At 29.7% G+C, this 19740-nt stretch overlaps 6 protein-coding genes across 6 annotated transcripts; 3 read left to right on the forward strand and 3 right to left on the reverse strand.

The window, feature by feature from the left end:
- Window positions 1–2278: 2278 nt before the first annotated feature.
- LOS1 (Ran GTPase-binding protein LOS1) lies at window positions 2279–5662 on the forward strand (the record flags this gene model as incomplete). The annotated part of the gene is made up of 1 exon (XM_004178508.1): window positions 2279–5662. The coding sequence occupies one exon, from the start codon at window positions 2279–2281 to the stop codon at window positions 5660–5662; it is 3384 nt and encodes a 1127-aa protein (XP_004178556.1).
- A 540-nt stretch (window positions 5663–6202) lies between these two features.
- On the reverse strand, window positions 6203–7255 carry RFC2 (replication factor C subunit 2; the record flags this gene model as incomplete). The annotated part of the gene is made up of 1 exon (XM_004178509.1): window positions 6203–7255. The coding sequence occupies one exon, from the start codon at window positions 7253–7255 to the stop codon at window positions 6203–6205; it is 1053 nt and encodes a 350-aa protein (XP_004178557.1).
- A 403-nt stretch (window positions 7256–7658) lies between these two features.
- Window positions 7659–8135, forward strand: YAE1 (Yae1p; the record flags this gene model as incomplete). The annotated part of the gene is made up of 1 exon (XM_004178510.1): window positions 7659–8135. One exon carries the CDS (start codon window positions 7659–7661, stop codon window positions 8133–8135), a length of 477 nt encoding a protein of 158 aa, XP_004178558.1.
- A 48-nt stretch (window positions 8136–8183) lies between these two features.
- Window positions 8184–9320, forward strand: NTA1 (amidase; the record flags this gene model as incomplete). The annotated part of the gene is made up of 1 exon (XM_004178511.1): window positions 8184–9320. The coding sequence occupies one exon, from the start codon at window positions 8184–8186 to the stop codon at window positions 9318–9320; it is 1137 nt and encodes a 378-aa protein (XP_004178559.1).
- A 419-nt stretch (window positions 9321–9739) lies between these two features.
- TBLA0B01980 (uncharacterized protein) lies at window positions 9740–12850 on the reverse strand (the record flags this gene model as incomplete). Its single annotated transcript, XM_004178512.1, has 1 exon — window positions 9740–12850. The coding sequence occupies one exon, from the start codon at window positions 12848–12850 to the stop codon at window positions 9740–9742; it is 3111 nt and encodes a 1036-aa protein (XP_004178560.1).
- Window positions 12851–15189: 2339 nt separating this feature from the next.
- On the reverse strand, window positions 15190–18549 carry TBLA0B01990 (uncharacterized protein; the record flags this gene model as incomplete). Its single annotated transcript, XM_004178513.1, has 1 exon — window positions 15190–18549. One exon carries the CDS (start codon window positions 18547–18549, stop codon window positions 15190–15192), a length of 3360 nt encoding a protein of 1119 aa, XP_004178561.1.
- Between the last annotated feature and the right edge of the window lie 1191 nt (window positions 18550–19740).

Consider the following 19740-nt stretch of genomic DNA (forward strand, 5'->3'; position numbering starts at 1 on the left):
GGTTAGCCAATAGCAATTTACTTTTTTATTACATAAAGTTATAGAAAAAGTGACCTTATACCTTCTGGAAAAGGAGAGCATTTAGACTAAAGTACATAGATTAAACAGTATCGACACTGGAATAATTTAATGAGTAAGAAGGACTCGAGAAAATAGACAGAACTTTCTTTATGATTTTGGATTTATTATTTAAAGAGCTGAAGAACTAGTTTTTGTAGTAACTTCATGGTCCCATTCGCTTTCTTACATTAGTTATCTTAAATCTAACAAGTATATAGATATGTAAGTGATTTATCTTTACGAAATCATTGAGTAGACCTTATTCAAGGGTATTCTTATTATAAATAGCCTATTTGATAGACCTTTACACCCGCTATTTATCATCTCAATTGGAAACTAACGATAGCACATTTAGCTCTACTTTAGATCTAATATGCAAGACATGAAAGTCGGATATTGTGGTAAATGATGACTGAAGAATAATATAAAATTTAAAGCCCGTATTGTTTTTGGTATAATTAAGGTGTTTTGGAGTATTATTTATGTTACTGTCAGATATTTATGGTATCAATTGATCTTATAAATGTCTTCTCCCAGCTAAATACGTATATAAAACTACAGAAGTATATAAAAACGAGCTCTATTTATATTCCGAGAAATGCAGGTTATATAAAAATATCACTTAGTTTGTAGTATTTCACGCTCAACAGTTACTTAGTGACAGTTTCTTCATTAAAGTATCTACTAGATATTCATGGTCTTTATACATACAACAGTAGATATGCTAATTTAGGATAAAAGATAGTATAACGTGAATATACGTTACTAATAAAAACCCCAATTAGAAAATTCATTGTCGTTAATTAAAGTACATCATGTAGATTCTATAGGATATACCAAGCATGAGAGATAAATAACTCTTGTGAGATTAATTAGGTGAAAAATTTTCACTTATAGACGACGACGAATTGACTTCTCTTGTCCAAAAAATAATGTATAAATTGCAAAATTTTAGTCGACATCTAACCTTTATATTTTTATATTTTTATATTTTCTATAATCTTAATTCCTATTCAAAAGGGTAGGAGGTTTCTATACCATAAAATACTTGCTAAAAAACAGAATTATTCTCTTAATTATGACTAACAGCAATACTAACATTAAGGATTCAAATGTCGTACACTATCGTTACTAAAGTATATATGTATGTTTATTAATATTCGGAAATATTTTAATCAAATGATTACTTAACTAAAAACCGAAGAACAAAACTTAAAATTTTACACTAAGAAAAATAGTTTTTTTAAGAATAAAGTATGAAAAACTTGAAGAACCTTAAATGCAATATTTGGTGTTAAAACATTTTATAATTATGAAAAAATATTCGTACAATCTACAATGGAATGAAAGCTTATAGTGACACAAATTATAATAATTTTTGCCATTTTCAATTGTATACAACAGTCTTAGTTTTCTAAAGAGTATAGAAGAAACTAACATTGTAAAATAAAATTTATATATTTACAGTTTTATGTGAGAGCATTATGGTATATCATGCCCTTATAGATGTTTTTATATATATCCACATTTGAATGCATAATTTTTAAACCTCTATGCTATTCTATAAAAAATAATAGCTACAACCTCTAGTTATAGGTTCAGATTGCATAGAAACATCATTTAATACGCTCAATATTTTAATATTTATTTCCATGATAGGTTACCTATGAAAAAAAATATCACTGTTACACCACACGTGATCATTTAATGACAGGCTTTTCAGGTTTTTAGTCTGTTTTTTTAGATTTTTTTTCCTTATCGTCGCAAGAAATTTTCACATTTGGATTATTTGAAAATTACGAAAGGCTTTTTAAAACTTATGTATGATTTGAAAAAAAAACCATATCAAAAAACTCCATTAAAGGGAATAGTTTCAAATCTTGTAACTTTTGAATACTGAAAAAATTTAGCACTTTTCACCCTATAGTCATTTAGCATTTAGGTCAGCGGCTAATCTTCCTATTTATAGAATTTTTAAAAGAGGAAATAGTCCCGTTTTAGATCTATAAAAAGACCACCTCATCGCATATTCAATAAGCTTAATTAGAGTTCATTCATTTTAGTACCAATTGGAATTTACTTGTTTCCAAGGTTAAAAAATTAATTGAAACAGCATATTTATATTATATTTCCATCATTTTTTTATTGTTTTTTATTGATATTTCTAATTTTTTTTACAATCAAAAACTAATCTCCAAATATTTTCATAGTTACACAAATGCTAGAAAGACTAAAAGAAGTTATTGCATTAGCAAATAATCCAACAACAGATCAAGCTACTAAAAAGCAAGCTTTAGATTATTTAGAGCAGCTTAAACAAGATCCAGAAAATGGTACCAAGTTATTCACGACTTTATTGACAGAAGAATCCAATAATGATCTAAATAAATTTGTTGCATTACAGTTTATTAATGACATCGTCGTTTCAATGCAAAATGATTACAATAAGTTAGATTCTATCAAAGCAGTAATGCTAGACTTCATTATGCAAAAAATTAATAATAATACGAATGATCCCGAATATTTTAAAAACAAGGTAGCAGAAACATTTACTAGATTATTTTACTATATGTATGGTCCAAATTTTAATGGGAATCAATGGAATACATTTTTTTCTGACTTAATTAATGTTTTCCAAATTCAATCCCTGCTTGAAAATACTATACCCAGTAATTTTTCCTTACTAGGCTTAGATTATTTTAATAGAATTTGCTTATCAATTAATTCTGAAATTGCTGATCAAACTTTTGCAAGACCAAAGCAGATTCAACTTAAAAATAATGATTTAAAGGATTCGATGAGGGCTCATGACGTTCCTATTTTAACAACTATTTGGTTAAATGGATTAAAAGCTTTGGCACCATCAAATACTACAAATAGCAGCAATAAATCGAATTCTGAATCAGTGTCCTTAATACTAGCATGCATTGGTGCATTTGTCTCCTGGATTGAAATTTCACTTATCGTAACACCAGAATATATTCAAGCCATATATGGCTATTTAGATTTCCCACCTACTAAAATATCCTGTGCGAATTGTCTATGTGAAATTATTTCGAAAAAAATGAAACCTGTAGACAAATTATCGTTACTAAGCATGCTAAATTTAACAGATAAGTTGAATTTAAATAATCCTACGAATGGCAATAAAAATAACGGTTCAGACGATGAAGAACCAGATGAAATAGAACTAAATGAAACCTTCTCAAAATTAGCTTCCTCGGTTGGTATTGAATTTTGCATTATTATAGATCAATGTAATGAAAATTCATCTCTCGAAGGCCAGCAAATTGCAACAACAGCAGACCAGCAAATCATAGAACAAGTTGCTCCATTAGTATTGAATTTCATGAATAACGATTATGATTCGGTAACTGAACAAACATTTTCATTTATAAATCAATATTTAACAATACTAAAACGATTATTTGCTCTAGGTGGTAAACCAGGCTCAGCTGTGGCAATTAATTCAAAAAGACAACCATTAGATATTAATCACGAAAAATTTTTGGTACAACTAATTCAAATTTGTTTTAAAAAAATGAGAATCGATGATTCCACCACTGAAGATATGGTTGATGCTATTGATGAGTTTAGTGATACTATAAGATCTAAATTAAAAGTTATCCAGGATAATATTGTACTAATTAATCCAAATTTATATTTGGAGAATATTTCAAACAATATTTCTTCAGCTCTAATGAACTTAAACTCAAATACCTTGAACTGGAGAGATATAGAGTTAGCCATTTATCAAATGCATAATCTGTGCGAAAGTATTAAAAATAATTTGTTTGGTTTAAATAAGTCTGATATTTACCATTCAGAACCATGGAATAGGATGAGTAAATTTTTATTAATGCTAATGGACAATACTGTTATTTTCCAAATCAATAATCAATACATTCAAATTCTATTTTTTGAGTTAATTGTGAAGCACAATACATTTTTACCAAACGGTGGTAATAATGTTAAGGATGATATTGTAATCATCAACATTTTTTGTTCAAATTTTGGTATGTTTAATAATGTGGAAAAAGTTAGACATAGGTCCTGGTATTTATTTTCGAGATTTATCAAAACTATAAAACCGAAACTAAGTACTGATATTCTAAATGAAATGATTATTAAGTTAGGTCCGTTATTAACGATCAAAGCAAACCTATCGAAATCTGAGACCTCAACATCCAATAACAATGAGATATTTGACCTCACTTTTGATAATCAACTTTATATATTTGAAAGTATTGGTATTTTAATTGGCTCAAATTCAGATAACAATTTTAATATAATTGACAGCATTTTATCACCATTATATCAAGAATTAGAACGTTGCATTTCAACACAATTACAAACTCCCGAAATTATTTACCAATCTCATCATATTCTGATGTCAATTGGTACCTTTACGCGTGGTATTCATTATGGTATTGTACCTGAAAACCAAGTTAACAATTTTTTGATAAATAATCATCATGAGGAAAATAATAAATTAGTGGTTAATAAAATTTTAATCGAAAAAATTTCTAATGTTGCTGAGGTTGTTTTGGTTACATTTTCATTTTTTAATAAATTTGAGATTATTAGAGATGCATCAAGATTTACATTTTCAAGATTAATTCCAATTTTAAATAAAATTATTGTTCCATTCACAAATAAACTAATTATACTATTTTTAGAATCTGACTTAAAAGTAGTTGAAATGATTGACTTCTTAAGTTTCTTGGGGCAATTTGTTCATATGTTTAACAAAGAGGAAGAATGCTTTAATCTATTCAATAATTTATTGATTTCAATCATTGAAAAGATACATTTAATAATGGATACCTTAATTAATGAAGAAAAAATTGAAGCTACGGGGAATATTTCTAAAAACAATGAGAATAATGATATTAACAGATCAAATTCCAATAACAACACAGGAACTCCAACTAAGAATAGCGTTGTAATCACTGATTCATTTAGAGATCAAGTATTATTGAAAAAAGCTTATTTTACATTTCTACAATCATTTGTAGCTAATAATATCACCAGCATTTTATTAACAGAGAGGAATTGTAAAATATTACCATTAGTATTCAAAGATATCTTAGATGTAACACCAAAGATTATTGAAGAAAGTTCATTTATGAAAGTTTCCTTAAATTTATTAATAAATTTACTAAAGAAAATTGGATCAGGCAAATATACAGATGCTAATGATAAATATAAAAACTTTATTATCAACGAAACCATTGATGGATTAGATGATTATTTAATAATGAATATAGTGCCAATGATTTTCGAAATACCTTTCAACAATGAATATAAATTTAATATTAAGGATAGTAATTCCAGAATTATTGCAATTGATCTTTCGAAAATCTTAACTGAATTGGTTAAACAGAATATGGACACTAATAATGGTGATATCGATAATAACAATATATCAAATTCAAATGTTGAAAACAATCGATGTGTAAAATATTTGATTGAAATATATTTACCTGGCATTCAATTTCCAAATGATTTAATCATGGATTTGGTTAGTAAGCTAATTAATCAAAACGGAAAGTCATTTGAGAAATATTTTATTGATTTAATTACTAGATTAAAGCAATAGATTTATATATTAAGAGATAATAATTTTACAGCAAATCAGCTCATTTAAGATATTAATGAAATTTTGATAACCGGAACCAATCCCAGATTTAGGGATTCGCCACTTTTATAGGAAGCTATTACTAAGTATTTCAAATAAATATTAGCATACACTCAATAACTACTAGCATGCATTAAAAACCATTAGCACAATTTACGCTACTTAAATGGTGAAATTATATCAGAAACCAAAACAAGTGTGATTATTACTGCTAATGTTAGAAGTAATATTAAATACAACCGAAACTGTTAGATATGTATATAATTTTCATATGGAAAATCTTGTTACCAATATTTATAATATACAATATTATAGTAATAATGAAAATTGTTTCTTATTTCTAATACCAGTTTTATGAATAGTTCCTAAAAAAATAAAATACAATTACATATTAATTGACGATAGTGAGAATAGAAATAATGAAACAGTGCAAAGTAAAAAGAACAAAAAAAAATCTATAGAAACATGGTAGAATGTATTAGTACGTACGTTGCTTTAATATTAATATAGTTGAGAAATATTTAATAATAAAGTGATCAATTGAATATTTTCGTTGGAACCATTAGTTAATTTTGAATCTATATCAAATAGTAAATACGATACATTATTTTTGAATTTTGTATCTGAATTTGAATTTATAATATAATAATCATGCAATTGTAAGATCACTGCTGAAGCTGAATAGCCTAATTTTACAATATTATTGTTTGTAAATTCGATAATTTCATTTAAGTTTTTATTTGAAATCTTATCCACCAAGTTTGTTATTACTACATCTGGAACAATCCCTGCTAATTCATCAATTCTAGCAGAAGTGATTGGTCCATCTAATGAGAAATTAGAGGCTGATTGTAGAAGTGTTATTGATCTTCTTAAATCACCATTTGCGATTTGCAATAGATTTTTATAAAAGTCATTATTTATCTCATCATTTTCCACATTTAAATTTTCATTTTTTGAAATAAATTTTAATCTTTCGATGGCATTATCATTATTTAGAGATTTGAATCTAAACTTTGTACATCTGGAAGCCAAGGGATCGATGATACGTGTGACATAATTACAAATCAAACAAAATCTTGTTATATTTGAGTATTTTTCCATGGTTCTTCTTAATGCAGATTGAGCATCTGAAGTCATCGAATCAGCTTCATCTAAGATAATAATTTTATAAGGTGGACAAGGGTATTTTTCTAAATCGTCTTTACTTGGCTTTGAAATAATTAATTTTGCAAAATTCTTAATTTTCTTACGAACTATATTAATACCACGTTCATCAGAAGCATTCAATTCAAGTATTCTTGAATTAATTAAGTTTGGGCCATATAATTCCTTTGTCATAGCTAAGATTGTAGAGGTTTTACCTGTACCTGGTGGACCATAGAATAACATATGAGGCAAATTAGATGTTTGTAAATTTTTTTTAAGAACAGAGACAGTGTGATCTTGGGAGTACACATCGTCTAAAGATTTTGGTCTATATTTTTCAACCCATGGCTGAGTGTTATTTGAATTTGAATCGTTTAATTTCTGACGTTTGTTTAAACTGGACATGTTGAAAATGAATGTGTATTTTTATTTCTTTTTTTACTACAAAGTTTATCGATAATTTAAAGCTAATAATACCAGATATGAACACTTACTAATACAAACAATGCAATAGCTTTTATCGAACCATTAGCACCAAGAATTAGGCTTTTTAAAGAATTCCATTTGGGCTTACAATATTATTTTTTTTTCATATTAGTTAATATTATATGTATAAAAACGGACGAAAATTAAGCGGAAAATTCAACCTTTTTTACGCGTTAAATATTTCATTACTTAAAAAAAAAAAAATAAAAACTAGATAAAATCGATGACCTGGTAACTTGCAAAAGTAAAATTTGAAATATCAACTAAAATAGCCTAGTGTAACGTATAAAATTCCAACAGTTAAAATACAATATATAAAAAAATGTCCGAGCTTTTTGATGACGTATGGTCAGATTCATCTTCTTTTGATTCGTCCCCAAACTCAACAGAACAATACAATGATGAACCCACCAACAATACATCCTCTACTAATACCCAATATCCGCCAGATATCCGTAAATTACGTGAATTACACTCTAAAAGAGGTTATTTAGATGGTATTGTTGCATCTAAGGAAACTAAACTACAAACAGGGTTTAACGAAGGATTTCCCACTGGTGCAGCTTTGGGGTTACATGCTGGACGTGTTGCAGGTACTGCTCAAATGCTAGCGATTCTGCATCCTTCTGAACAAGCTAGTCGTGAGATTCTGTCACGTGCTGCAACGTGCTTGCACGTGAGCCGGGTTTTGACAGCAAGCCATTTTGATCCAATGCTAGATCTTAAAACATCGCCAGAAGAACATCCAGCTATAAAAGAGGCTCAGAAACAAGTAGATGATTTACAACAAACTTTGTGAGAAAAGGGCTTGATAAGTACTGAAGACAAATTATTATCATCATTGGGAATGACAACACCTGTTAGAAAGGCCACTTTGAACATTGCTTGCTTGCAATTGAATTCTCAACCTTTTCATCTTGATGACACATTACAAAGAGCTCATAGTTTATTGACCAAATGGCAAGCACAAGCTGATTTTAAGAAGCCAGATATAGTGGTTTTTTCAGAGTTTGCATTGACAGGCTATAATTTCAACTCAAGAAAAGAGATTCTGCCGTATACGGAGACTTCTAATAGTGGAGTATCATTTGAATTAGCCAAGAAAATTTCATTGAAATTTGGTTGTTATACAATTATCGGCTATCCAGAATATCATAAGAACAACAATACTCCCAATAATAGTAATAGTAACAGTAATGGTAATAGTGCAAGTATTAATACTAGTAATGAAATGACAAATAATCTAGATAAAGATAATGCTATTTTATATAATTCAGCAAATGTAGTCTCGCCCAAGGGTCATTCAATCTTCAATTATAGGAAATCTTTCTTATATGACACTGATTACCTTTGGGGGTGTCAAGAAAACCCAAATGGGTTCCAATCATTAAAACTAGAATTTCCATCGAAAAATATTTCCATAAACACTTCTTTTGGGATTTGTATGGACTTAAATCCTTATAAGTTTACGGCGCCATTTGATGCCTTTGAATTTGCCAAATTTAATGTTGATAATAAGATAGATTTAATCATTTGTCCAATGTCTTGGTTACATTCTTACTCAATAACTAATTTTTCCAAACCAGAGGATATTAATTTTGAAGAAAAAAGGATTCTCCAATGCTTATCGAAAGAAAATATTCCGCACAAAGGAATCCAAGATGAAAATAAATTCCAGTTTAATTTACTTCATAGTTCTTCAAGCCTAGAATCGGTCGATGAATATTTACATATGAATAAACCTGATCTCAATAATATGAATTATTGGGTATATAGATTATTACCAGTAATTGATTCAAAACGAGATGTATCTGTTGTTTTTGCTAATAGATCAGGCATAGAAGATAATAATACAATTTTTGCTGGCTCTAGTTCGATGGTTTCATTTGGTGATAACGTAAGAGTCTGGGGTGCTTTAGGGAAAGGTGTGGAAGGTGTATTACAAAAAGATGTTCCAGTGCAAGGCTGTGAAATTATTTCATAATAATTTAATACATATATATGGATCAACGCGTCATATTTTTACATTACTACATATTATTTTTAATACGTGATATATACTGGGAATTTTTTAAGCAGTATATTTTACTATTCCAATTTAGTTAGAAAGGGATATTTTACGGATCAATCGATTAACATTAGTATTCTATTTTAAAATATTTTCGATTTAAAAAAATATATATAAATGGGTACATATTTTATAGCTTACAGCCATATACAACTTTTATATTATACACATCAGGAATCTTAAAATGTTTACTATGTAAGTGTTTATTAATATATTATTAAAATTTGATATAAATTATGTGGTGGAAAATTTTGAATGACAACTCAGTCCTTAGTTTGAAGAATTGCTACTTTTATAACAATAAATACATGGAAGTTCAGATTTTGGATTTCAACTCACCATCTAGTCTCCTTATTCCATTCTTCTTTATCTAAATCATACAATTCAACAAATGGTTGCCTATTCAACCCCATATTCTTAACATCAGAGTTATTGAACAAATTAATACCAAAGTTATTAAAATCATTATATTTACCGTTATCATCAATTCCATTAAATGGATCATCATAACCATTATATTTAGAAAATAAGGAATTATTCCTATTATAAAGATCGTTTGTAAAACTCCATAATTGATCTGCTACCTTTTGTTTTTCGACTTCAATAACTCTTTGAATTCTATTTAATTCAAGTTCATTATTAAACCCTCCTGTTATTCCTTTAACAATTTCTTCCCATCTTTCCTTATCTTCTTTATAAAATAAGGGGTCATTAGCTGGATTCTTCACTGTTGGTAAAACTTTCAATCTTAAATCATTTAATAACTTTAATTGCTCACCTTTTGTTAATGATTTGTCATGCTGAATTGCTATCTCCTTTGTCCTATATGCAGTCATTTCCATAGTTCTGAAAAAATTCGACAATAACTCAACATCGTTATATTCTTTAACATTGTCAACCAAAATTTTTAAATCTTCAATGTCTAAATCGTTTAACCCATGCTTTATTCCATCTTTAAAAATAGGATACCAATTTCTACCATTACTACATTTGGTAATTAATCTTGAATCAACCCAATTTCTAAATTCTGGTAAATATGTGAATCCTTCAAATGAATCATACTTGTACTCAAAAGTACTTCTATATTCTCTGTTAATTAATCTGATGACGTCATGAGGAATCAAAGCTTCAACGCCATGATAGCCAGTTTTAATCAAAGGTGACAACTCATTAAACTCATAGAAATGTTCATCACGACAATTATATAAACCTAGTTCCCTGTGAATAATATATCTTTCGTGGTCATCAAATTGCTTTTCATAATTATCACTTTTCAATAAGTCTTTGTACGGGTTAATACTTTCTTTTAACGAATGATAGGCAAATTCATCCTTTAATGCATCGACAATTTTTCTATCAATTGTACTATTATTTTCAAAGCCATTTTCAATCAATTCTGTGATTTCTTTCATCGTTAAAGAAGCCAATAATTCACCAGAACCTTTCATCTTACGATCAATTTTGTTCCAATCCCAATCTGAATTTTCTAGTCTATCTTTCACGTAAAATTCAAAATTTCTTGAAACTTTATTACTTGACACAGCTAAACCAGTAATGTCAATATAACTTCCAGATTCAATATCAATAAATCTAGCATCAATTTTTGTTCTTCCATTACCCCTATCTCTTGACAAAATATTATGAGATATATCAATCAAATATTTACCATTCCCTTCAAGCGGATCCTCCATGACAATTGTTTGATTGAAATACTGAGCTAATAAATGCAAATATCTGATAGGCATTTGAACATCAAAATCAGCATCCCACGGTAATGTGACACCACTATATTGATAGCCAATTAAAGTACCATGGGCTAGCCAAGTAACTAATCCATTATTTTTAGTAAATTTCAGCCAAGTACGTATCATTGAATTTAATCTCTGATCTCTTTCTGCTTGATTTAATACCGCCAAATTTTTGAAAAATCTTCTATCATGATGGGCACCTTTTTTACCATAATTATAAATCTCCTCAGGTTCTTCGAAATATTTCCCTAGCATAAAGCCTGGTTCAGCAATTGTATCCTTTAAAGAATTTAAATAATTAAGCTCATGTTGATTTAAATCATCTCCTATTGACTCTAATTCTTTGATTTTTTCTCTTGCATCAAATTCAAAATCACTTTTTTTCAAATGAACAAACATTTCTTCATCTGTTGGAGTTTCAGATTCTTTTATTGAAACTTTACTTTTAATAAATATTTTTGAATTTTTGAATTTCTCCCATTTCTCAAGATGATCAAATTCTAAATCAATCTTTTCGTTCTCTTCAGTATTACTATACGATTCTGTTTCAATATTTTTTTTATTCTTCAAGATATAGTTTTGTAGAAGACCAGATTCAACAATGTTTTTCTTTGTATCAGGATTAATAAAGAATCTATGGACTTGATCATATTTATTTTCAATAATTGATATTGAAATTGGCGGCGACACTTCATTTAACAGAAAACTTTTTGCTTGCAATTGGTAAACTTCCACTCTAACTTGATGTAAACAACTTTTGACATGGAAAGGTAGATCGAATCGAACCTCTTTTGAATCAAAATCTATAGTTTCTGGTTTCTGATTTTTACAAAACCTATCTATATGATATCTATTAATACTGGTCCATTGACTTCTGGCAATATCATACCAATGTGGTTGATTGTAATGTTCACGATTGTATGTAAATAAAGGTTCTCTAATTTCTTTTTCAATATTAGTTAACGTCTCATTTTCAAAAGCTGCTTCATAGAAAAAGGGGCATGATAGTTGAGTCTTTTCTAAAGATATTAATTTATTGAAATCATGGAAATCTACCCAATCATACCAGGAGAAAGGTATTAGTGGATCTTTAAAAAGATTAGTATTTTCATTATTATTTTCATTATTAACTTTTTCAAATTTATCAGATAATGCAGTATAATAATCGAAATAAACTGACAAAGTTAATCTTGGATCACTATCATAAAATTTCAAATCATCGATAGTATTAAGTTTTTCACCTTTATGTGGACCCACACAAACGGTTAATAAATCATCTAAAGTATATTTATCTTTCCAATAACCAGAAGTAGAAAAGGTTAAATCTGAATATAGGTCAGATAGCTTCTTCGTTTTTTCTATAGATTCTTCAGATTCTGTTGAATCAGATGCTCTCCAAAGTGGACTTACATTATCCAAAAAATTCGAGGCAATATTTTGGAAAACTGAATTAGCTTCTTCGCTATTTTCTATGGATAACGGTAAATATTTATCAAAATTGGGTTCATTATCTATTAAATAATGGCTATTTGAATTTGAAGTTGGTAAGAAGATAAATATTAAAAATATCCAAAATATAGCAATAAATATACGAAGACATACAGGATATTTTTTCGCTATTGAATAAAATGGAATATATAATTGTTTATTCTTTTGCTTTCGTAATTCTTTATCATATGGATGTGGAGAAGAAACCATTGTTTTATTGTATCAAAATGCTGTAGTAAAAGTTTAGTCAGGTTTATTATTTTAGTATTTATTTATTTTTTTTCTTTTCTTTATATTTAAAGGAAAATGAATAATCAAAAGAGAGATTAAATGAAATATGCTAAGGTAGAATATGAAATATTAAAATCAACAGCTTAATATGTTGGATTGATATTGAATAATAATGTATATAAAATCAGAATGAAAGCAAAAAAAAAATAAAAAGAGATTAATATGCAAAAATGAGCAGAATGTTTAATATTTTATTATAAAATAGAAAAAAACGGTTGAATGGTGTAGTCTATGTGACAAACTGAAAGATCGAATTAAAATATAATGTAAGAGAATGATCTAATAATAGCGTAGGTAGCAAACTAAATTAAGATATGATAAAGTGTAGATCTAGGAGGATCGACTTGAATCATAAAGAGAATGTGAAACGAAAAGTAATAAAATCAGTAATAAGCAAGCTTTATATTTCAGACAAATGATAAAAATTTAGATAAGAACAAATATTGTTTTATATTAGGAATCAAAATTGTCTTGATAGAAGTCACCTAACTGCCAGAAAAAAGTAGAAGAAAAACCATTAGAATTAGTTTAGGAAGCATAAGAGGCCCTATTACAAAATAATTTGTTAACAAAAACAATCGGGAAAAAAAGGCATAGCCAAATTGTAGTATTATTGATCAGATCAGATATTCGGTAGTAAATCTATTCAGTAAAACAATAGAGAAATAGGTAAGACAATGAAGGATACCCTGTTCTTTTTGTTGTCCATATTTCTCAAAACAAAAGTAGGAACTGAGCTTAAAAGCACTTTGACATGAAATCAAACAGATTAAACATTTACCAAATACCAATCTTGGTTAGAAAACAGAAAAATGATGGATGTTATGCTAATGATGACGAAAAGTTGTTACCTCAATTTCGAACTTTTTACTAGCCCGATTGATAAATGACAGGTTATTTACATGTAATAAAAAGGAAGCTCAATGTAATTTACAACTGTTCCTACACGAAAATCAAAAGGATTACTGAAGGCCATATTACACATCACCACAGTCATTGCCCCATTGCACAGATAGTACTGTATTGCTGGTATCCCAAAAGAGTCCTTTTTTTAACGTTCTCCTGAACGAAAACATTAAATTTTCCTTCAAAAGTATATTGTTCAGATATATCTGTGACAATATTTCATACGGAGACACGGGAGGTCTTGTTCTCCTAGTAGTCAAATCGTGGAAACATAACCCGACCAACTTACTTAATTGGAGTAAACACACGGCAATGATCTAGAGGGCCTAACGGTGATTTAAAACCGTTGAGGCACCTCTTTTGAAGACCTTAAACTTTCAAAATTTCGTAAATGGCATCTGTAAATTAACGACGTCCTTGACCGGCAATCTGTTTTTGGAAGTTCAGGTAATAGTTGAACACTAGATATCGGAAAACCCTCGGAAATGGAAGACCTCGAGATTTTTAAATAACACGTCATCCATTTTACTGGATATAGTTTTTGATATCTTCTGCAAAGGAGTTTTGCTGAACTAATAAGACTGTTAAAATAGAGGATACTTTAATGACAAAGTAAGCCAGTGGCTGAATATATTCCATTTGGTTCAGCCAGTAGTTCCTCCAGACAAGGGATGCGTATGTAATATGAGCGGCTCTGTAATTATACCGCATAGCTGTCACAAGAATGTCTAGCCAAACTTGTTAATTGTGATATAATTGTCCCTGTGCCATATGCATGCTAGAAATTCTCATTCTGATATAACCTTGTTTTGACTTCTATTCTTTAGTGTTTGAACGATTTTCATTATAGAAAAACCTCGTGAATCAATGTGCTCAGAACTGAGGTAATATTCGTTATACAATTATAAAGAAAATCACATGGAACTAATCAAATGGAAATTATTTTTGACTTTACAATTAGTAACCTTGTAGATCGGTATACTTTTATATTATTTTATACCGGTCATTACTTCTCTAATTTTAGTAGTATATTTCATGACGAAAGATGTTCAGTCGGACTGATGTGTTCCTTTAACGGAGGACAGAAAATATCTAAGAAATACATATAAAAAAAAAGAGCATCAATTAAGTATGTAGCTAAAAATAAATAATATATTTGCAAATAATTAAGAAAAATCTTTGAAGAATATCATATGACGACAAATCAAAATGAGGAGAAATTAAAAAAATTCATCAATAATAATAAGGAAAAATATGAAAATATGCCGAATTAATGTCAGTATATTTTAAGTCTCCAAAGACTGTTCTTTAGAGCATCAACATTTATATCTACATTTTCAAATAAACCTAAATCACCTATCCGTGTAAGACCTTGAGCCGCCTGAAGCAGTAATACTATTTGTGACATCCAAGTGGTGATGAACGGCCAATTTTTTCTTTCTTTGAGAATTGCTTCTCATTGTTGAAACTTGAGATGATACAGTAGTAGATCTTGGGGTAGAAGACTTGGCTCTTGCATATTCAGAGCCAAAATTAGATCCACCATAATCTTTAATTGGAGCAGGTGCATGGATTGGGGAACTTGGACTTGATGACTTAAAACTTGGTGAAGATATACCAATCCCATTGTGAGTTAGTGCTTGAGATGTATGTACAGAGATTGGTTGAGCTGAAGATGTAGTAGTGGTTTCAACACTAAAGTGTTTGTTTGGAGAGTTTAAAGTATCTAGTGGAGAAGAAAGTAATGAATTACCGTGAGATTTGGGGGAGCTGCTGGCGCTTATTGGTTCTAGATGATCCAGAGCATTGGGAGTCAATGGAATTCCGATTGGATATTGTTGCATCACTTTTATTCCTTCCAAATAACTTAGTGTGTTGCATTCTTCCATGATATCTGAAGCATCTACGAAGCAACCTTTCTCCTCGTCCCCTTCTTCATCATTGGTATCTGGTAGTTCAGCTACTTCTTCTAACTGATCATCCAACGTATTTTTAGGATTTTCCTTAACGACATTAGTGAGAACAGTCTTCTTGTTAACTTGTGGTATCTGGTCATCCTTATCTACGACAATAGAATTTTCATCATTATCATCAAATTCTGCGATACCGTTTTGTTGATCTTCATCAAGTGTAAATAACACTTCACCATGGCCAAATGGCCCACCTTTACCAGTAATTGTAGCATATGAATTCTCTTTTGATTTTAATTCTGGAATTAAAACTACAGGTGCTTCATCTTGATCATTTAATGCACTCTTCGTAACCTCTAATGCCGGATGAGATGTTAATGTGTTCGAAAGATCAGTATTTCCACTGCTGATAGTAGTATCAGTAGTTATTTTCGATATAGAAGTATTTGAGATTTTACCAGCTTCTTTATCTAATGCTAATATCGAGTTTCTGATCTTAATTTGGGATGGAGTAGAATCGCTGATCTCCTGCTTTGCCGATTCAGTTGGATCATCATTATAGATAAAATTACCCTGTTGAGAGCTACATTTTTTCAATTCTGGAACCTTAAATCCTCTTGGCGGATCAGTTGGATCAATACAAAGTTCAATCTTTTGAAACCATGGATCATCAAATAGATCATCAATTGTATAACGTGTATCAGCTTGAGGGTCTGCCAGTCTAAAGGCTACTCTTGAAGCATCTGTATCTATGAAATTTCTTGCCAACCTATATTCAGCACCTGGACCAGGTCTATAATGACCCTTTTCACGGAATTGTTTATTCATATGTCTAATATAGTTGTTATAAGAAGCTTCATAATCTCTAAATCTTGAATCATTTTTACTTGATTCAAAAAACGGTATAGTATTATTAATCATTGCAATTAAAATAATACCCAATGCGTAACAATCCATTCTTAATGGGTAATATGGTTTTTGTACACTTTTTGGATAATTTTTAGTAGAGTCAAATACCATTACTTCAGGTGGACTATATGGAGTAGAACCAATTAAACCTTCGCAAGTCTTTTGCGGACTACTGAAATCATCAGGATGTGTATGATACCAATCAGAAATACCAAAATCGATGATCTTACAAACACCATCTTTTGATAATAGAACATTTTCAGGCTTTAAATCACGATGAACTATACCTTGAGAATGAATAAATTTAGTACCAAGGGCAATTTGTTTAAAGATACAATATTTTTCAGCCTGTGGCACAGCTTTCCAACCCGTTTTTTCCATCAATTGGAACAAGTCACCAACACACATTTCCATGACAAACCCCCAACCACGAGTAGTATATGTAGTCGTTGGAACTTTCATCAAATAAAAAGTACTTGCAATATTTAAGTTATGACTAACCGATTTGGCAATAATGAATTCTTTAGCGCATCTTCTATAAAATTTCTCAGGAGTTTCATGATAAATCATATTTAATTTTTTCAATGCAAAAGTATCTTTTGATTTATAAGCAGATTTAATCCTACGAACTTCACTTGAACCACCAGTACCCAATGTTTCATTGTTTGTATCAAAGACAAAGTTATCACTTAAAGCAATACTAAATTGTTTTAAATTTTCAGGTAGAAAACTATTCGGATCTGCAATTGGCAAAGGTAATAGCTTGATATCAGCATTACCGTCATGCATATAAAAAGATATATCTTTCTTTCCAGTATCAATAAAGGCGGTACCTGGTCTTGAGTTATTTAATCCGTATGGATTATAAACCATAGGTTCATGTTTAGCAGGTGCAAAATGAGGTTTTGGCTTTGGAGAGTTTAAATGATGAGTGTGATGTTGTCTGTTACCTAATTGTCGAGAATTTCTTGGGCCTGAAATAGAAGTACCATAGCCTAACAATTCTGAGGGTTTACTATCTTTTGAAAAAGGGTTATGATTATGAGCCATTATATTGGATAAGGAGCTTGTTGGTTTAATCACTGTATTACTACTGTTGTTGTTACTGCCATTGTTACTATGAGAAGCAGTTGAGTTATTATTATTATTATTATTATCATTATTATTATTATTATTATTATTATTGTTATTATTATTGTTATTATTATTGTTATTATGACTTTGAGATTCTTTTGAAGAACCACCACCTATTAGATTTGAAATTGTGGCGTGTTTAACTAAATTTTTGGCTGATGATAACGAAGTGGAACCAAGGTTTGGCTCAGTTTGTCTTTTACTTAATGAGCTTGTAGCAGTCATGTGTGAACTAACCGATTGTGAAGAAGGTGATTTACTCATGTGAGGTTGCGATGATTTTGATGCAGTGGTGTTTTTTATGTTACCATGAGATGGAGGTCTATGTAATATCGATGATTTATTTCGTTGTGGTGATCTACTAGTACTCTTGGTGCTATTACCTGTAGAATGTAATGGTGAAGTGGTTGGTGGTATGGCTGAGTGTTTAGACGTATGGATCTCATCAGCACCGTTCTCATTATGACTATGAAGGTGGTGACTATGGAAAAGATCATGATGGTCTGTTGATTGGGATCGTGATTGAGATCGCGATTTAGTTGCCGTATAAGTTGACTGAGACTGAGATCTTGATTTTGTAGTTGGGTGCAGTTGAGATGGATCTGAAGACTGGGCTTGAGAATGTACTACCGCGGGGGTTGATTTAGATACGTCGATATTATCCAAATTAGCATGGCTTCTTGAGCTCATTAGTTTCCTACCTAGCATCTTCAAAGGACGTACCGAATGATGGGAACTTTCTGTATTTGAAGATGGCATTGTGAAAATAAAAATAAAAATAAAATAAGGAGTTATAACAGGAGGAGGCACTTAGATGAATGTTTACTATATTGAGATTACCTTATTTGGTTCAAATGTAAGTTTATTATAATACAGATTAAAGAGATTAGAAAAGAAACTAAAACAATAGGAAAGAAAGATTAAAAGATAATGCAAAATGAAATAGCTAATAAAAAAAAGGTAGAAGAAGTTATTCGAGTAAACAAAATGAAATGAAATAAAGTGTAAATAAAAACAATAACAAAAAACTACAACAATAAGAGATTGTGTATATTTGTTGATATATTCTATTAGGTTAAAAAATGTACGCCTTTTTAAAGTGAGAAATTAATCGTCAATACAATATTGTAAAAAAAAGAGAAACAAAAACAAAAACATTCAATGCTGTACAGGATTTTTGAATATAAAAACAACTAATAATAGTTTGTAATCTATAATCTTAGTAGGCTTCTTCTATAAGTGAAATGAAAAAAAAAAAAAAATTCCCTCGTATAAAATTTTTTTTTATTTTGTTTTCTATTCAAAATAAAGGGATATATAATTGAAATCCTTCAAAATCAAGCAACTCAAGTCAATCAGTTAGAAGCAAAGAACTTTTCAAAGCAAAATACGATAAAACAAAAATAAATAAAACAAATTAAAATATATTAAACCAATGAGAAAAAAATAAAAATAAAAACTTAAATGAATTGGTGCCTTGCAGTGCTTAATACTTACCCAATTTGATTGTAAGCTTCTCTATTACTTGTAGTATCAGATAAGTATCTAAAACGTAATAATGGGATTCTGGGAAATTCTGAAGACGTAATTCAAGTACTTATAGTTTCCTTTAGTGCACGGAGCCTGGATAACTTTATTCATCCAATATCCGAGTAATGGATAGGCCCTCTAAACACAACACTGAACAGCCTGATAGAGAGTGCAATAATAATAGTAGCAAATTAGTCCATTAGTCAGAATACATTGTTCCTATTATTAGACTGATATTGCTCAGACAGTTTTTGCGACAGTCCTTGGTACAAAAGATATCATGCTCCAGAGTGATTGTTGCTAATACTCCTTAGAGTAGAGACAATTTTTTTCCCATTGCCAATTTGCCAATCATCGATTACCTATTATCAATTTCCCATTACCATTAAAGCTGGTGACACTCAATATTTCACACTCTGT

This window comes from Henningerozyma blattae, chromosome 2 (genome assembly GCF_000315915.1).
Source record: "Henningerozyma blattae CBS 6284 chromosome 2, complete genome".
Classification (NCBI taxonomy): Eukaryota; Fungi; Ascomycota; class Saccharomycetes; order Saccharomycetales; family Saccharomycetaceae; genus Henningerozyma; species Henningerozyma blattae.